The sequence below is a fragment of the Ochotona princeps genome, chromosome 21, assembly GCF_030435755.1.
Source record: "Ochotona princeps isolate mOchPri1 chromosome 21, mOchPri1.hap1, whole genome shotgun sequence".
NCBI classification, from domain to species: Eukaryota; Metazoa; Chordata; class Mammalia; order Lagomorpha; family Ochotonidae; genus Ochotona; species Ochotona princeps.
In genome coordinates, this window is record NC_080852.1 from 27,338,396 (window position 1) to 27,354,998 (window position 16,603).

The 16,603-nt window shown below is 47.2% G+C and overlaps 1 protein-coding gene across 1 annotated transcript; it reads right to left on the minus strand.

Moving 5' to 3' along the window:
- Positions 1–218: 218 nt before the first annotated feature.
- Positions 219–16,306, minus strand: FBXW12 (F-box and WD repeat domain containing 12). Its single transcript, XM_058679170.1, has 9 exons — positions 16,209–16,306; positions 14,986–15,149; positions 14,121–14,236; positions 10,652–10,861; positions 6,948–7,106; positions 5,963–6,167; positions 4,850–5,028; positions 3,399–3,532; positions 219–365 (listed from the first exon to the last, which is right to left on the minus strand). The coding sequence occupies exons 1-9, from the start codon at positions 16,304–16,306 to the stop codon at positions 251–253; spliced, it is 1,380 nt and encodes a 459-aa protein (XP_058535153.1). The 3' UTR covers positions 219–250.
- Positions 16,307–16,603: the final 297 nt, after the last annotated feature.

Sequence of the window (16,603 nt, forward strand, 5' to 3'; positions counted from 1 at the left end):
ATTCCCCTTGTAAAATGTATTCACGTGACTGTTCCTAGTTTAGTCCTGGTGTTCTGTATTCACCTGGATGGTCAGGACAAAGTTATGTAACTCCACATTCTGTACAGTGCCTGTCCACAGAATCTGTCACAGTGCCTGATTCATATCAGAAAGTTAAATTGCCACTTAATGCCACTAAAATAAACATTCTGGCTTGCATTTAGGCCTTTTTTTTTTTTTTACTACACTGAGATAATACAGGTGAATCTCATCAGCTCTGCAGACTTGTCTTCAAAGTGTACAACATCAGGATGCTGAAGCCAGAAGTTTCTGATGATACCACACGTACTATGCTGTCATTATCACATATTGCATCGTAGAAATAGCTGCCAACAGAAAAAAAAAACAAAACACTGTCATTGGACAAAGCAGAAGTTAGCATATCCATTGTCAATATTAAATTGGAATCTGATATATCCATTTATAGCATAACAAGTTTAGCCACTGCCTGTAACATCATCATCCCATAGGCACTCCCAAACCATCTCTCTGGTAACAAGCCTGGGAAAGGCGCAGACAGTAGCCCAAGTGCTTGGGTTCCTGTATCTATGGGGGAAGACACAGAAAAAGCTTCCTGCTCTTGGCTCTGGACAGACCTAGCTCTGGCTGTTGTGGCCATGTGGGAGTGAGTGAATGAATGGAACATCTGTTTTCCCCCAACTACCCATAATTCTGTCTTTCAAATATATCAATCTTAGAATTATGACTCTGGAATTGGTCCTGTAACAATTTTCCTGTTTTGTTGCTGAAAACTCTAGAGGTTAAACATTGCAGAAATAGCACCCCTAACTGCTATGAATTTTCTGCCAGAATCCTGAAAATCACATTTGGCAGATTATCTGGTTCCATAATGATGAGAGGAAGGATTTTTATTTTAGCATGGAATCCTGCTTTTTGACAATATCCAGTCTATCCAAGTGAGTATCACAAAACAAACCAAATTTTCGTCCCCATTGAGTAATGCGGAGATGGCAGGGCAATGCCCTGGCAACCTTCCAATCCTGCATTAATGAAGTAGCACCTCCACTCCTCTCCACCAGGGGCTCAAACAGGGAAGAACAGAGCCCCGTTGCCCATCCCTGTCTTGTGTTAACCAGAGCACAGGTAGCACCTACTTGCCTCCTGCTCTATGAATGCCGAGAGAAAGTCCCCTATGTGTCAGCTCTTCCCCTGCACTAAGGCAAATAGGCATGGGGTCTCTTGCTCCATCACTATTCAAACCAGACATACTGTAAGACTTACAAAAACCAATGGCAAAATAACTAGAAATCGGCTACAGAGAATGGCACATCCTCTACAAAGAACAAGTCTGAATAATGAGGGATTTCTAATCCCACACTGTGGAAGCCAGAAGGAAATGGCATGCTTTTCAAATGCTGGCCTAAGGGAGGCAAACACCAATTGAAAGTGATTAGAAGGATGGCAAATAATCAAAGCCATTGTGAGCAAATAGAACTAAGCTTGGAGCATCACAATCTCAGATTTCAAAACTTATTACAAGGACCCAGTGTGGTAACCTAGTGGCTAAAGTCCTCACCTTGCATGTACTGGGATCCCATATGGGTGCTGGTTTGTGTACCCAACAGTTCCACTCCCCATCCAGCTCCCTGCTTGTGGCCTGGGAAGGCAGTTGAGGACGGCCCAAAGCCTTGGGACCCTGCACCCGTGTGGGAGACCCAGAACAGTCTCCTGGCTTTGGATCAGCTCAGCTCTGCCCATTACGGCCACTTGGGGAATGAATCAGATGTAAGACCTTCCTCTTTGTATATCTGACCTTCTAATACAAAAATCTAAAAAAAAAAAAAAAAGCCTATTAGAAAGCTAAAGTAATCAGAACAGCATTCTATTGGCATGAAAGACATAATGCCCACTGGGATAGGATTGAAAGCCCAGAGGCTTTATGGTCCAATGAATTTGACAGAGAAAAGACAATCTCTTCAATTAACAGTCTTGGGAAAACTGGATATTCACATGCAGAAGAATGAAAATAAGATCCTTTTCTTACTCCTTATGTAAGACTTAAAATGGATTAAAATGGATTAAACACTTAAACATGAGACCTGAAACTGCAAAACTACCAGAATGAAATACAGGGAGAAAGCTCCAAGACATTTGCTTGGCAGTAATTTTTTAACATCAGATTCCAAAAGCACAAGAAACAAAAGCAAAAATAAATAGGATTATATCAAACAAACAAGTTTCTTCACAGCAAATAAAACAAAGAGACCACCATCAGATTGGTAGAAAATTTTACAATTCATATGCCAGATACGGGGCTAATATTCAAAATATGCAAGGAAATCTGGCTACTCAAAACCAACAAATTACCATGAAAAAAAAAAATAGCAAATGCCCTAAGTAGAAACCTCTAAGAAATAAAAATTACTACTAGACGTGTAAAAAAAATGCTCAGCATTTCATATCAGAAAAATGAGTATTAAAACCATAACGGGGCCTGGCGGCGTGGCCTAGCGGCTAAAGTCCTCGCCTTGAAAGCCCCAGGATCCCATATGGGTGCCGGTTCTAATCCCGGCAGCTCCACTTCCCATCCAGCTCCCTGCTTGTGGCCTGGGAAAGTAGTTGAGGACTGCCCAAAGCTTTGGGACCCTGCACCCCCATGGGAGACCCGGAAGAGGTTCCAGGTTCCCGGCATCGGATTGGCGCGTACCGGCCCGTTGCGGCTCACTTGGGGAGTGAAACATTGGATGGAAGATGTTCCTCTCTGTCTCTCCTCCTCTCTGTATATCTGGCTTTCCAATAATAATAAAATCTTTAAAAAAAAAAAAAAAAAACATAATGGAGGCCCAGCAGCATGGCCTAGTGACTAAAGTCTTTGCCTTGAACCAGCACCAAGATCCCATATGGGCGCTGGTTCTAATCCCGGCAGCCCCACTTCCCTTCCAGCTCTCTGCTTATGGCCTGGAAATGCAGTTGAGGATGCAGGGACTGGTCTGGATCTGTTACAACTCCCTGTGACAGAAACTTATTCCAGGATTCAACCATCCACGAGGGTGAAAGCCCGAGATCTAATCACCTCCTCTAGGTCCTGCCCCTTAAGAGTGCCCCCACTGCCACACTGAGCACACCAAGCTTTCCACGTGGAACCTCTGGCATACAAACCAACCAAAAGCACAGCAGGAGGGGGGCTTTCCAGTCCTGCTCTGACACTGTATAAAGACAGTCACTTGGGAAAGCACTTTGATATCTATTATAAGACATGTATTCCCCAAGAACTCCAGCCTGAGGATATTTCCATGCATCCTCAATATCAAAGACACCCCTCTGTTTTGTGGGGGTGGAGTGCGGGGGTTAGAAATGACTGATGTTAGGGACTTCCTTGAGTATGACATAAGGCTTACCGGTCCAAGGTGAAGTTAGGGGTCACAGATTTAAGTTCACAGCACTTTTTGAGGTATGGATAGCGGCCTCCCTCTTCCCAAGCATACAGGTGCAGAGAACCATCCACGGTTGTGGCAAGGACACGGATGTGATCCTTCAAAGGACACCAAGGGGTGAGTGGGCAATGGATCAAAGTCAGATGAAAGTGTGGGTGAAGACTGGGCTTTGCTCTAGCAGTGGAGATGCCTCCTGGGACACCCACAACCTATTATGGAGTTCCTAGTTTTAAGTCCCAGCTCCACTTACAATTACAGCTTCCTGCTGTTACGCATCATGGGAGGCAGCAGTGATGATTCACATACTTGGATACCTATCATCCATGTGGAGATGTGGCTTGAGTTTCCAGTTCACTTGTGCTCTGGCCCGGCCCCAACTCTGAGTTTCTGAGGAATGAACCCCAGGATGAGAGCTCTCTGTCTTTCTCTTTCAAATAAACCAACAGGGACCAGTGTTGTGGCACAGATAGTCGGCAAAGCTACTGCTTGTGATGCCAACATCTACATGGGCTCTGGTTTGCGTCCTTATTGCTCTACTTCCAATCCAGCTCCCTACTAGTGGCCTGGAAAAGCAGAGGAAGATGGCCCTTGTTAGTGGGCTCCTGCCACCCATGTGGGAGACAGAAGAAGCTCCTGGCTTCAGCCTGGACCAGCTTTGACTGCTATAGCCATTTGGGGAGTGAATCAACAGATGGAAGATCTTTCTGGAACTCTGATTTTTTTTTAAAGATGTATTCATTTTTTATTGGAAAGGCAGATTACAGAGAGAAGGAAAAACAAAAAAAAAAATGACCTTCCATTCACTGATTCACTGATTCAGTTGGCCACAAAGGCTGAGCCAAGCTGATCTGAAGCCGGAGCTGCTTCTGGGTCTCCCATGTGGGTGCACGATCCCAGGGCATTGGGCTATCCTTTGCTGCTTTCCCAGGCCACAAGCAGGGAGGGAACTGGATCAAAAGCAGAACAAAGAACATCTTAATGAGATTCTGGCATTTGAAGATAGAAGATTAATCAGTTGAGCCATCACACTGGCCCCCCAACTCTGACTTAAAATTTTTTCTAGGGCCTGACACGATAGCGCAGTGGTTAAAGTCCTCGCCTTGCACGCGTCAGGATCCCACATGGGCGCCGGTTCTAATCCCAGCCATCTTGCTTCCCATCCAGCTCCCGGCTTGTGGTCTGGGACAGAAATTGAGGACGACCCAAGTCATTGCGACCCTGCACCCACGTGGGAGACCCAGAAGAGCTCCTGGCTTCGGATTGACTCAGCTCCAATCCGAAATAAATCTTCAAAAAATAATAATAAATCTTTAAAATAATAAATCTTTAAAAAATTGTTTAAAAAACATGCTACTTTCCTTTAAAAGAAAAAGCAATAAACCTCAAAGGTCATGGGAAGAGAAGATGGTACATACCACCCTCAGGTGCATGATGGCTGTCAGGTGGTCATCCACTTGACGCAGAAGGATGCCATTAGTGGTGAAGATGAAAAGGTATGTCCCACTGCCCAAGATGATCAATTCTTCTTCACTGACTCCCATCCAGTCAGAACCATCTATGTGATTTGGCAGCAGGAAATTCCCGACCTCACATACTGTTTTCACACAGAACACACAATTGTGATTATTCTTCAACATGCAGATGTTATCACCAAACTGTTTAAAGCAGGCATATTTTGAAACATTTCATCTGAATAATCTCCAGACAATAAATTGGGAAACACGCTCCCTACTTTCATGGGATTTCAGTCCAGTGGTGAACAGATAGGTGCCACTGACCATGGCAAGATGTGGGACAACACAAAGGCAGAAGCCAAAGATAACAGCTCAGGTGTTGAGAGGAGGCCTGAGTGGGAAGGGGCATGGAGACCTGGGCCCTAAGACAAAAATGCAAACCTTCACACACCTGCCCAGGACAGCAGGGTAGAACACAGAGCCATGTTCACATCTGCTCCCTTCCTTTGTCGCTGGCCAGCAGCGGCACTAAAACGACAAGGCACGCTTACTGCCAAAAGCGGCTGCGTCTAAATCCTTCTCTCCACTGCACCTGTACCCATTGGTCTAAGCTTTCCTACCCGCTTCTTCCGCCACCCTTCCTCCTATTTTCTGCCACCCTTCTTCCCACATTTCTTCCCGTACTCTCTGCTTCATTCCCCAGTCTTTCTCCTCATCGCCCCCCCAGACTTCCTTTGTCATCGTGGTCTGTTCCGTCCGTCCCGTCCAGCTTTTACCGGCTACTTTTATACAGTTCTCCACCAATCACCTCTCTCCATGGGTCCACCTGGCACTATCTGATAGGTCAGCAATTGCAGTGGGGCATTAGCCTATCCCTATGACTTCCTGTTTACCTGTTGGCGAGACCAGCTCTGTCTCCTGGCCCTGGGCCAGCCTCCATCTTGCAACGGCCCCTCCCAGTCCCAGGAGCGGCTTTAGCACCCTGCTACCCACATTCCTTGGATTCAGATAGGTAGACAGCTCCACATGCATGTGTGTAGGGCAAACAAGAGGTGCTCCTGTGACAGAACCTACCTTCTATGTTGGTTTTGTCCCCAATCTTCTTGGTTGTGAGGCTCAGGGTCATAAACCCTATCTTCCTGGGGACACTTTGGTACATCAGTACTATCTTGCTTTCTCTATTGGGGATCCAGTTGGCCTGGATGCATGATAAAAACGGGAGAGAGAAAGACGCACAAGGGCCTGCTGATGGCTTCAGCAAGTTCTCCATAAGAAAGACCTGAGGACCAAGAATGGTGCATGTCATTGAGCCACTCCACAACAGCCATGGCCAGCCCTTTACCGCCTTGCAGCCTAGGCCTCTCAGGAAGGGCTGAGGGGTCTCAGATCAGCACTCTGAGGTCTCTCTCTCCTTCCTGCTGTGTTTCAGACAGAACAGAGTCCCTGAGGAATGATCTTACCCTCCTGGGTCCCTGGGCAAGTGGAGCTTGGTCAAAGGCTGTTCTGCCTTCAGAGACTCCCCATTCTAGAGCTCCGCATCTGCTGATGCTAAGCCACTAGCGAGCCTTCCCCAGAGACACTCAGGGGCTGCCACCTTTGGTCTCTTTTGTACCAAGGTACAGAGAACTTCAGAAAATTTATGGGAGATGGAATTCAAACATCAGCTTACTTTAGTGCAAGAGATTTTTTAAATCTATGCATAACTCTTTCCTAATACACTTTTTTTGGGGGATGAGGGAAATCAATTTAAGTTCCCTTGTAATTTCCAGCCAAAATGGATCAAAAAAAAGAAAAAACATATCTCATCTTCCTCTGGTCTCTGATTCAAGCTTCATGAACATATTTTTATTAATAAACATCTGCCATTGAAACTGGACAGCATTACTTCTCCTTGCACTATTCCTGACTTCAGGAAATGGTTTCAACTTGTGACCATGTTGGAGAAGGGTGGGGGCAGGGACTGGGATTGTGGCCTTTCCTACAAGGCGTCCTACCTTGACCGGCTGCCACAAGGCTTCCCCTCCTGTCCTGAATTGGAATGTCACAGAGCACCACCTACCTTTGAGTAGGTATGTTGCTGTAGCCCACATGCAAAGACCCACTGCTTGTGCGGAGAGCAGAGCAAAACGTCGATTCTGAATTGAAAAGCTTTCACTCTAGAAATCTGGTTTAACTCAGGTAACGTAAAAGTATAGATATCCCCTGTGATGTCGCCCACCTGGAACCGAAACAGTACAAATAGCCCCAGAAAGAGGCATGGAACTGTAAGGTACAAAGAAGGCAGTGTGGCTAGCTGCTCTAGTCACGTGATAGATACCGCAACACTTCCAATCATCCTTCCCAAGTGTTGGGGTGACCCCATGAATGAGGCCTTCCAAGCCTCAGGAGTTTTTTTTTTTTTTAAAGATTTATTTATTTTTATTACAAAGTCAAATATACAAAGAGGAGGACACACAGAGAGGTAGATCTTCCGTCTGATATTTCAATACCCAAGACACCACAATGGATGGAGCTGAGCTGGTCCGAAGCCAGGAGCTTCATCTGGGTCTCTCAAGCAGGTGCAGGGTCCCAAGGCTTTGGGCTGTCCTCAACTGCTTTCCCAGGCCACAAGCAGGGAGCTGAATGGGAAGTGGGGCTTCTGGGATTAGAACCAGCGCCCATATGGGATCCTGGGGCGTGTGCAAGGCCAGGCCTTTAGCCATTAGGCCACCACGCGGGGCCCCCCAGGGGGTCTTAAGAGTAGTGATTCAGGGTCTGGCATCATGGCTCAACTGGTTAATCCTCCCCGTGCAAGCCATGGGATCTCATATGTGCACCGGTTCATGTCCTAGTTGCTCTACTTCCAATCCAGTTCCCTTCTTATGACCTGGGAAAACAATAAAGGATGGCTAAAGCTGTGGGGCTCTGCACCTGCATGAAGACCTAGAAGAAGCTCCTGGCTTTTGGCTTCAGATCAGCTCAGCTCCAACCACTGTGGTCATTTGAAGTGCACCAGAAGATGAAAGATCGTTGTCTCTCCTCTCCATAAATCTGCCTTTTCTAATAAAAGTAAATAAATCTTTAAAAAAATTTTAGAACTGGTGCCCGGGCCTGGAAGGTAGCCTAGCGGCTAAAGTCCTCACCTTGAACGCACCGGGATCCCATATGGGCATCAGTTCTAATCCCAGTGGCCCCACTTTCCATCCAGCTTCCTGCTTGTGGCCTGGGAAAGCAGTCAAAGAAGGCCCAATGCTTGGAACCCTGCACACAAATGGGAGACCTGGAGGAAGTTCCTGGCTCCTGGCTTCGGATTGGCACAGCACCAACCATTGCACACAGCTGGGGAGTGAATCATCGGACAGAATATCTTCCTCTCTGTATATTTGACTTTGTAACGAAAATAAATAAATTTTTTTTTTTAAAGAACTGGTGCCCATAAGAGATCCGGTGTGTTCAAGGCAAGGACATTAACCACTGGGCTACCGTGCCAGGCCCTAAAAACATTTTAAAGTGACTCATAAATATACCATCATAGCATATCATCAACTCTAACCTGCTTTTCTCTTTCCATCTCTCTCCAAAAGCATCTTTCTTTGTCCCTATTTTGGAGAGTGTAACAATACACACATGAAAGATATAGTTATAGCCTAGTGGCTAAATCCTTGCTTTGCAAGCACTGGGATCCCACATGGGCACTGGTTTGTATTCCAGCTGCTCCAGTTCCCATCCAGCTTCCCACTTGTGACCTGGGAAAATAGTAGAGGATGATCTAAAACCTTAGGGTCCTGAGCCGGCGCAATAGCATAGCGGTTAAGGTCCTCATCTTCAACGCGCCAGGATCCCATATGGATGCAAGTTCCAATCCCAGAAGCTCCACTTCCCATCCAGCTCCCTGCTTGTGGCTTGGGAAAGCAGTTGAGGATGGCCCAAAGTCTTGGGACCCTGCACCTGCGTGGGAGACCCAGAAAGAAGTTCCTGGCTCCTGGCTTCGGATTGGCTCAGCACTGGCCATTGAGGCCACTTGGGGAGTGAATCATAGGACAGAAGATGTTCCTCTCTGTCTCTCCTCCTCTCTGTACATCTGCCTTTCCAATAAAAATAAATGAATCTTTTTTTTTTTTTAAAGATTTTATTATTATCGGAAAGCCGGATATACAGAGGAGGAGGAGAGACAGAGAGGAAGATCTTCCATCCGATGTTTCAATCCCCAAGTGAGCCGCAACGGGCCGGTACGTGCCAATCCGATGCCGGGACCTGGAACCTCTTCTGGGTCTCCCACGCGGGTGCAGGGTCCCAAAGCTTTGGGCCGTCCTCTCCTGCTTTCCCAGGCCACAAGCAGGGAGCTGGATGGGAAGTGGAGCTGCCGGGATTAGAACCGGCGCCCATATGGCGCCCATATGGGATCCCGGTGCGTTCAAGGTGAGGACTTTAGCCGCTAGGCCACGCCGCCGGGCCCAAAATAAATGAATCTTAAAAAAAAAAATTTAGGGCCCTGCACTGTGCTTACTAGTAGTACATGTAGGAGCCTGGACTGGGAATGCCTCAAAGTTTTTTTTAGGGGGATTCCCCTGAACAAAATGGAGGAATCAAAGCATTAATCAAAAAAAGATGGAAAATGGAGTAGATGAATCAACCACCTCAGCTTTATGCTTGCAGCGGAAAACTGGACAAGGGGAAACCCTAAGACGGACTATGTCAATCAGTGGACTCTGCACCAGCCTCATCATACCTGGACTGTTGCTGATGATATGTTGGAGCTTCTAATTGATCGAGGTGACGCTCTGCTGGCTCTGCCTACAAACCTGAGAGGGCCTCCCTAAGAGGCCGTTGATCTTGAACTGGACAAGTGGGATGCTGGACTCTGTATGGTGTAAACTTTTAATTAGGGAATCTCAACGGAACTTGAGCTGTGGTTATGCATCAAGGTGAAGGAATTCATGATGGGGGAAGGGTTTGGGGTGAAGGGGGGGGAATCCCAGTCATGTAATGCAATGTAATTAATGAATAAATGAATATTAAAGAAAAAAAAATTTAGGGCCCTGTACTTGCGTGGGAGACCCAGAAGAAACTCTGGACTCCAGGCTTCAAATCGGCCTCACAGCAGCCATTGCAGACACTTGGGGAGTGAACCAGTGCATGGAAGATCTGTCTCCCCTCCTCTGTTAATTTCACTTTCCAATAAAAAATAAATCTCTAGGGCCTGGTACGGTGGCCTAGCGGCTAAAGCCCTATCCTTGAACGTGCCAGGATCCCATATGGCCCCTTTTCTAATCCTGGCAGCCCCGTTTCCCATCCAGCTCCCTGCTTGCAGCCTGGGAAAGCAGTTGAGGATGGACCAAAGTCTTTGAATCCTGCACCCCAAGAAGCTCCAGGTTCCTGTCTTTTGATCAGTGCAGTTCTGGTCAATGCAGCCACTTGGACAGATCTTCCTCTCTGTCTCTCCTCCTTTCTGTATACCTGACTTTGCAATAAAAAATAAATAAATCTTAAAAGAAATCTCCAGGAAAAAAATTTTAAAAGACACAGCTATAGAATATTTCGGGAACCTTCTTTTTTAAGGAAGAGGGCTGAATAATGTGCATAAGGTAGACTAAAGGCCAAGACAATGTAGAGGTCTCTGTGGTCAATGTTCATTAGTATGTTGTGACTGATTTTCAGGGAATGTGGAGGCTTGAGGACTCTAGGAGGCTGACTGTGAGGTGACAGTAACTGGATTCTGATGCCTCTGGAAACAACCAGAAACCTATGTTACGAGTTCCCCTCCAGATGCATGGTCTCACTTACTGTCAGGATTGGGCCATCCATGGAGATGAAGGCTTCCAGGGAATAGCACCTATAAGGCATGACAAATGTGCTCACAGCATCATCACATACGCAATCCCACACGTTGATAGCTCTGCTCGTATCCATAGTGACTGCGATACGCATCTGAGGGACGGTCTTGAGATGTGTAATACTGCCCGACAGTTCTGGACTAGTCCACTTCAAGTTGCCCTGGAGAACAAAAGGGACACGAGTTGGTTCAAGCAACTCTCCAGATCCCTGTTGTGCTTCTGTCCTGCCCAAGCATTATCTGCAAGCCTCTTCCAAATCAGATCCCTTCTCACATCTGAAAAAATGGATGTAGACATTTTAAACATGTCCATGGTTTGTGGGGTGTGACCATGAAGGTAATGCATCACACTGACAGCCAGTAATCCCTTACATCACAGACATAAAATGTGATCCCAGGGCCCAGCACGGTAGTCTAGTGGCTGGAGTGTTCACCTTGCATGCACCAGGATCCCATATTGGCGCCAGTTCTAATTCCAGCAGCTCCATTTCACATCCAGCTCCCTGCTTGTGGCCTGGGAAAGCAGTGGCGGATGGCCCAAAGCCTTGGGACCTGGTACCCGTGTGGGAGACCTGGAAAAGTCTTCTGGCTCCAGATTGGCGCAGCTCTGGCCATTCTGGCCACTTGGGGAGTGAATAAATTGATGGAAGATCTTTCTATCTATCCTCTCTGTATATGACTTTCTAGTAAAAATAAATTTTTAAACAACATATATTTTAAAGATTCATTTATTTTTATTATAAAGTCATATATATAGAGAGAGGAAGAGAGACAGAGAGGAAGATTTTCCAACCGATGATTCACTCTCAAGTGACCGCAATAGCTGGAGCTGTGCCAATCTGAAGCCAAGAGCCAGGAAGCTCTTCCGAGTCTCCCATGCAGGTGCAGGGTCCCAAGGCTTTGGGCCGTCCTCGCCTGCTTCCCTAGGCCACAAGTAGGGAGCTAGATGGGAAGTGGTGCTGCCGGGATTAGAACAGGCACCCATATGGGATCCCGACATGTTCAAGGTGAGGACTTTAGCCGTTAAACTATTGTGCCAGGCCCAATATATAAATCTTAAAAAAAAAAAAGTTACCATCTTTATCAGGTACAATGTACCTGGGTAGTTCTGGTTTGGGGTGTCATGAAACTGAAATCTCACTTTCCGTAGAGTTGGTAAGTTAGTGCTGGCAGTTAGCAGGTGTCCTTAGTACCTTACTACACAGGGATCTCTGGAAGTCTTCAAGCGTCCTCTCCACATTGTGGCTGGACTCTCTAAGAGCCAATGACCCAAGATGGAAATCTTTTCTGTTACATAGCTTCAGAGTTAGCACACTCATTTCTACAGTTACATAGATCAGCCCTATCCAGTGTGGTAATGGACTACATAAGATCATAAACATTATGGAACAAGGATATTGAGATCATCTTAGAGACCGGCTGCCAGTCTGCCCTGCCACCCCTAATGACTTGCTTCCTCCTCATGTGAAAATACACTGTTCATCTCCCAGGATCCCCAAATGTCTCCTATTTCAGCTTCATCAAAAAATCCAGGATCTCATTGTTTAATTAGGTTCAGGTATTCAGGAGGCTCTTCAGCTTCATCTTGATGTCAAAACCTTTGAAATAAATATACAAGTCATCTGTCATCTAAGGACAAGGCTAAGGCCTTCTCAAAAAGAGAAGGGAAGAAGAACCCATGAATCACTGCTATGCAGAAACTTTGAAATCCAGAAAAATCCTAGCGGTTTGGTGATTAGGATTCAAGGTCTAAGAAAGCTGCTGGCTCCACTCTCCAGTTTCTTGATCCTATGCCTCAGGTCATCCTTCACTTCCCACATATAGCAAGTCCATTTGTGCAGCTGAGTAGTTTTTGTCCTCTGCTTCCGGACTGCAAAAGTTTTGAGACCTGGGACAAGGGCCCTGGCCTATTAGGTTAAACCTCCATCTATGGCACCGATATCCCATACGGGCATTGGTCCAAGTCCTGTTGCTCCACTTCTCCTCCAGCTCCCTGCTAATGGCCTAGAAAAGCACAGGAGGACTGTCAAGTGCTTGGGCTCCTGCACCCACATAGAGGACCTGGAAGAAGCTCCTGACTCTTGCCTTAGGACCAGCACAGCCCTGGCCCTTGCAGGCAATTGGGAATCAACCAGCAGATCGAAGATCTGTCTCTCCTCAACTCTAATTCTTTCACATTTAAAAAAAATTATAATATATGTATATATTTTATAAATAAATATATACATACATATATATGTTTTAAACGCCAAAGGTTTCTGTTCCTTTTACAAGGTTTCATTCCCTTTAAATCCAAGCTGGTGATGTTCTTGCCTTGTCGTTTTCTTAACACCTGTTCTGTCTCCTAAGAACTTCACTAGAGTCCATGCTACTACACAGGTGACACGGTCACAAGCATCTTTCTTTTATGTCTTTGACTTCTACTATGAGTACTGGGATGGAGGCTGCGCTTCTCAGCGGTCCTCCTCCTTGGCTGCACAAGGCCCAGGGGGCACTTTTGAGAGTTTCCTTCAGTTCAGAGAAGTTCACAGCTGCCCTTTTGGTTTCATTTTGACATCAAGAAGTTAAACACGGGCCTGATGCAGTAGCCTAGCAGCTAAAGACCTCCTCACCTTGAATGCGCCGGGAGCCCATATGGGAACTGGTTCATATTCCAGCTGCTCCACTTTCCTTCCAGCTTCCTACTTGTGGCCTGGGAAAGCAGTCAAGGACAACCCAAAGACTTGGGACCCTGCATTCATGTTGGAGACCCAGAAGCTCCTGGCTTCAGATCAGCTCAGCTCTGGTCATTGCAGCCACTTAGAGAATGAACCAACAGATAGCAGATCTTCCTCTCTGTCTCGTCTCCTCTCTGTAAATCTAACTTTCCAATAAAAATAAATATTTTTTTAGAAATGGCACTTAAAAGTCCCAGTGTGGTGGCCTTGCAGTTAAAGGCCTCATCTTAAACATGCCAGGATCCCATGTGGGTGCCGGTACTAATCCCAGTAGCTCCACTTCCCATCCAGCTCCCTGCTTGTGGCCTGGGAAAGCAGCTGAGGATGGCCCATAGCCTTGGGACCCTACACACATGTGGGAGACCCGGAGGAAGTTCCTGGCTCCTGGCTTTGGATCAGCATAGCTCCAGGCATTGCAGTCACTTGGGGAGTGAATAATCGGACAGAAGATCTTTCTCTCTGTCTCTTCTCTCTGTATATATGACTTTGCAACAAAAATAAATTTAAAAAAACCTCTTATACACCTTTTATATAAACAATGAATCCTACTAAAACAAGAACACTGTGTGCATCTATGGATTAAGTGACAGATTCTGAGTTAGATGTGGAACATCCTGACCCAGTTCCAACCCTGTGGCATTGTGCTCAGCCACAGGGTGGAAGCTGGCTGGTGCTGCTTTCGCTGCTCTCAGGCCAAACTCACCTTTCGGACGTCCCAGGTATGCAGCCTGTCTATCGAAGACACTGTGCAGACGACAGGCGTCATGTCATCGATTCTGGGGTTGTTCTTCCACATATAAGCTGTAAGCCCCATCATTCCTGGAGGGATGCACAGAGGACATCAGGCTAGCAGTATCTGACAAATCCAAAACAAACAGGTTTTTAAAGTCTTCCATGCCCTTCTAAGAGGGTCTGGGAAACTAGTGTGGGGAAGGTAGACTTCAGAAGCAGGAAATGGTTCCCATTGCAGATGGGCTTGCTTTTTTGTTTTTTGGGCTTTTTTTGGGGGGGGCGGGGTGTGGAATTGGCCACCTCATCTTTCCTCTTTGTTTTCAGTTCCATAATATAAAATATACATTTAAAAAATGCCCTCAGGCATCAGTGTTGGAGAGCTGCAGGTTAAGCCACTGCTTATAATGGCAGCATCCCATATTAGAGCATTAGTTCTAGTTCCAGCTGCTTCATTTCCAATCTAGCTCCCTAATGATTCACCTGGCAAAGCCGCAGAAGACAGTCTGAGTGCTTGGTCACTGTACCCACAGGGAAGACTCGGTTGCTGTCATTTGGGGAATGAACTGGTGGATGAAAGCTCTCTCCTTGCCTTTCAAATTTAAAAAATCTTAAAAAGAAAACCAATAAAGAAAGACCACTCTGGCTTCTCTACCTTTAGTACCAAGTGTAGAGGGTACAGACGCGGCAGGGAGAGTGTCACGGCCACCCAGTCCCATTCCACTTCAACTGCTTTTCTCCTTCCTGGAATGAGGACCCAAAACTGCATATGGGATCAGAAGCTTAGCAGACTTCAGAAAACAGGCTCACCACATCCCATGAGGCCTCTATTCACATACCCACTTCCTCAGTTGTTTCTTTATAAATGAAGTCGTCTGCCTTGGCCAATGTCATCTGTCGCTCCTGCCTGGTCATCCACAGGTAGGACTTCTTCCATTCCTTCACCAGGCCATCGCACCCCCAATTTAGCTTGCCATCGGACCACCTCCACAGACACAGTCTTCTGCAAACAGTTGTCATCCTGTCAGGCTGCCACACTCGCCCCTAACCCTAACCCTTCTGCTCCCAGCTGCTGCGACTCTGCAGGAAGTCCTGCCTCACTCTAACCCAGCACAGGAGGTGAGCAAGTTTCTTGTACCTATTTCCCACCTCCCCCCTCCTCCCTTACTCACTTCCACAGCTGATTACTGTTTGCAACTGTTCGCCATTGCTGTGGGAGAGAAAGTGAGACAAGTAGGCTATCAGGACCTGGATGCTGGCCTCGCCTCTGCCATGGGCTGTTCAGGAATTTGCCCTACCCAGGTTCATGGGTGACAACCCCAGCAGCACTCCAAGCCCTCCCAGCAAGGGGTGAGGAACAGTGAGGAGCCATGATTGCTGACACAGGCGCCCCTGGGAGGGGGCAGAGGAACAAGTGCTGCTTTCCTAGAGCTGCGAACCACCACAGCACAACAGCTTCTTTGTATCCTCCTGTCTCATCAACAGAACTTGGGGTGCTCAGAGCAAATGATGCTGACTCCCAATCTTCAGTGTCCCACTCTGCACTTCTGCAAAAAGTTAGAGTTCAAACTGATGAAAGCAGCACAGACCCCTGAACCCTCAGAGAACCAGGGGACCTTCGGGAATGAAGGCAAGGCTGCATGGGGATGCCTGGACCCCATGGACGAGGGTGAGGGGTGGAAGGAACCCTGGGAAGAACTGACAAGGTGGTAGGGTGTGGACAGGGAACCAGCCAGCTCAGAGAGTGGCAGGATAGGTGGAGGGCCGCTGAAGAGCCTTGACCTTGTTCACTTGGGCAGCCTGGAGCAAGCTGAATGGATCCAGGAAAGAGAAGATCTGAGACAATGGCAATTCGGGCAGTTGGAACTCCATCTCCCACAATCTGAGCCTGCATCCAATCTCCTTTCTCCTGGGTGGATTGCTCTGACTTTAAAGGCTTGGCTAAAGTTCGCAGCAGGTGGCAGAACTTCCACTCGATCCCCTTTTCCCTCCACCTGCCTCTGATAGAAACGAGCTATATATGCGGCCACAACCCCAGTGAAGAGATTGCTATCTAACATACCTGCTTGGTTGTGAGGGTGTTGGTATGCCGAAGCTCAACAGCATCTTCACACTGGGAACTACAACTGCAGGACCCAAGGCAGCCTCAGCTGCTGACATATCTGGCGGGGAGGGACATCAGTAGGACGTCAATCTGCATCTGATCCCAGCCTCAGGGTGACCTTGCCTAGACTGGGCATCCACCTCATTATACTCAATCTGGCCAGCCAGGCCCATCTCTGGATGCCATCACAGCCCCGCCCCCAACCTTGGGGTACCTGCCCTAGTGCATTTTAACTTCCTAGTAGGAGAGGAAGACATGACCCTCAGATTTCTCCACAGAGGTCTGTGCTGGGGGAGTGGGACCCCCTCTCCTGGGACACACCACTTTCCTACAGTTCCCAGTTTCCCCAGAAC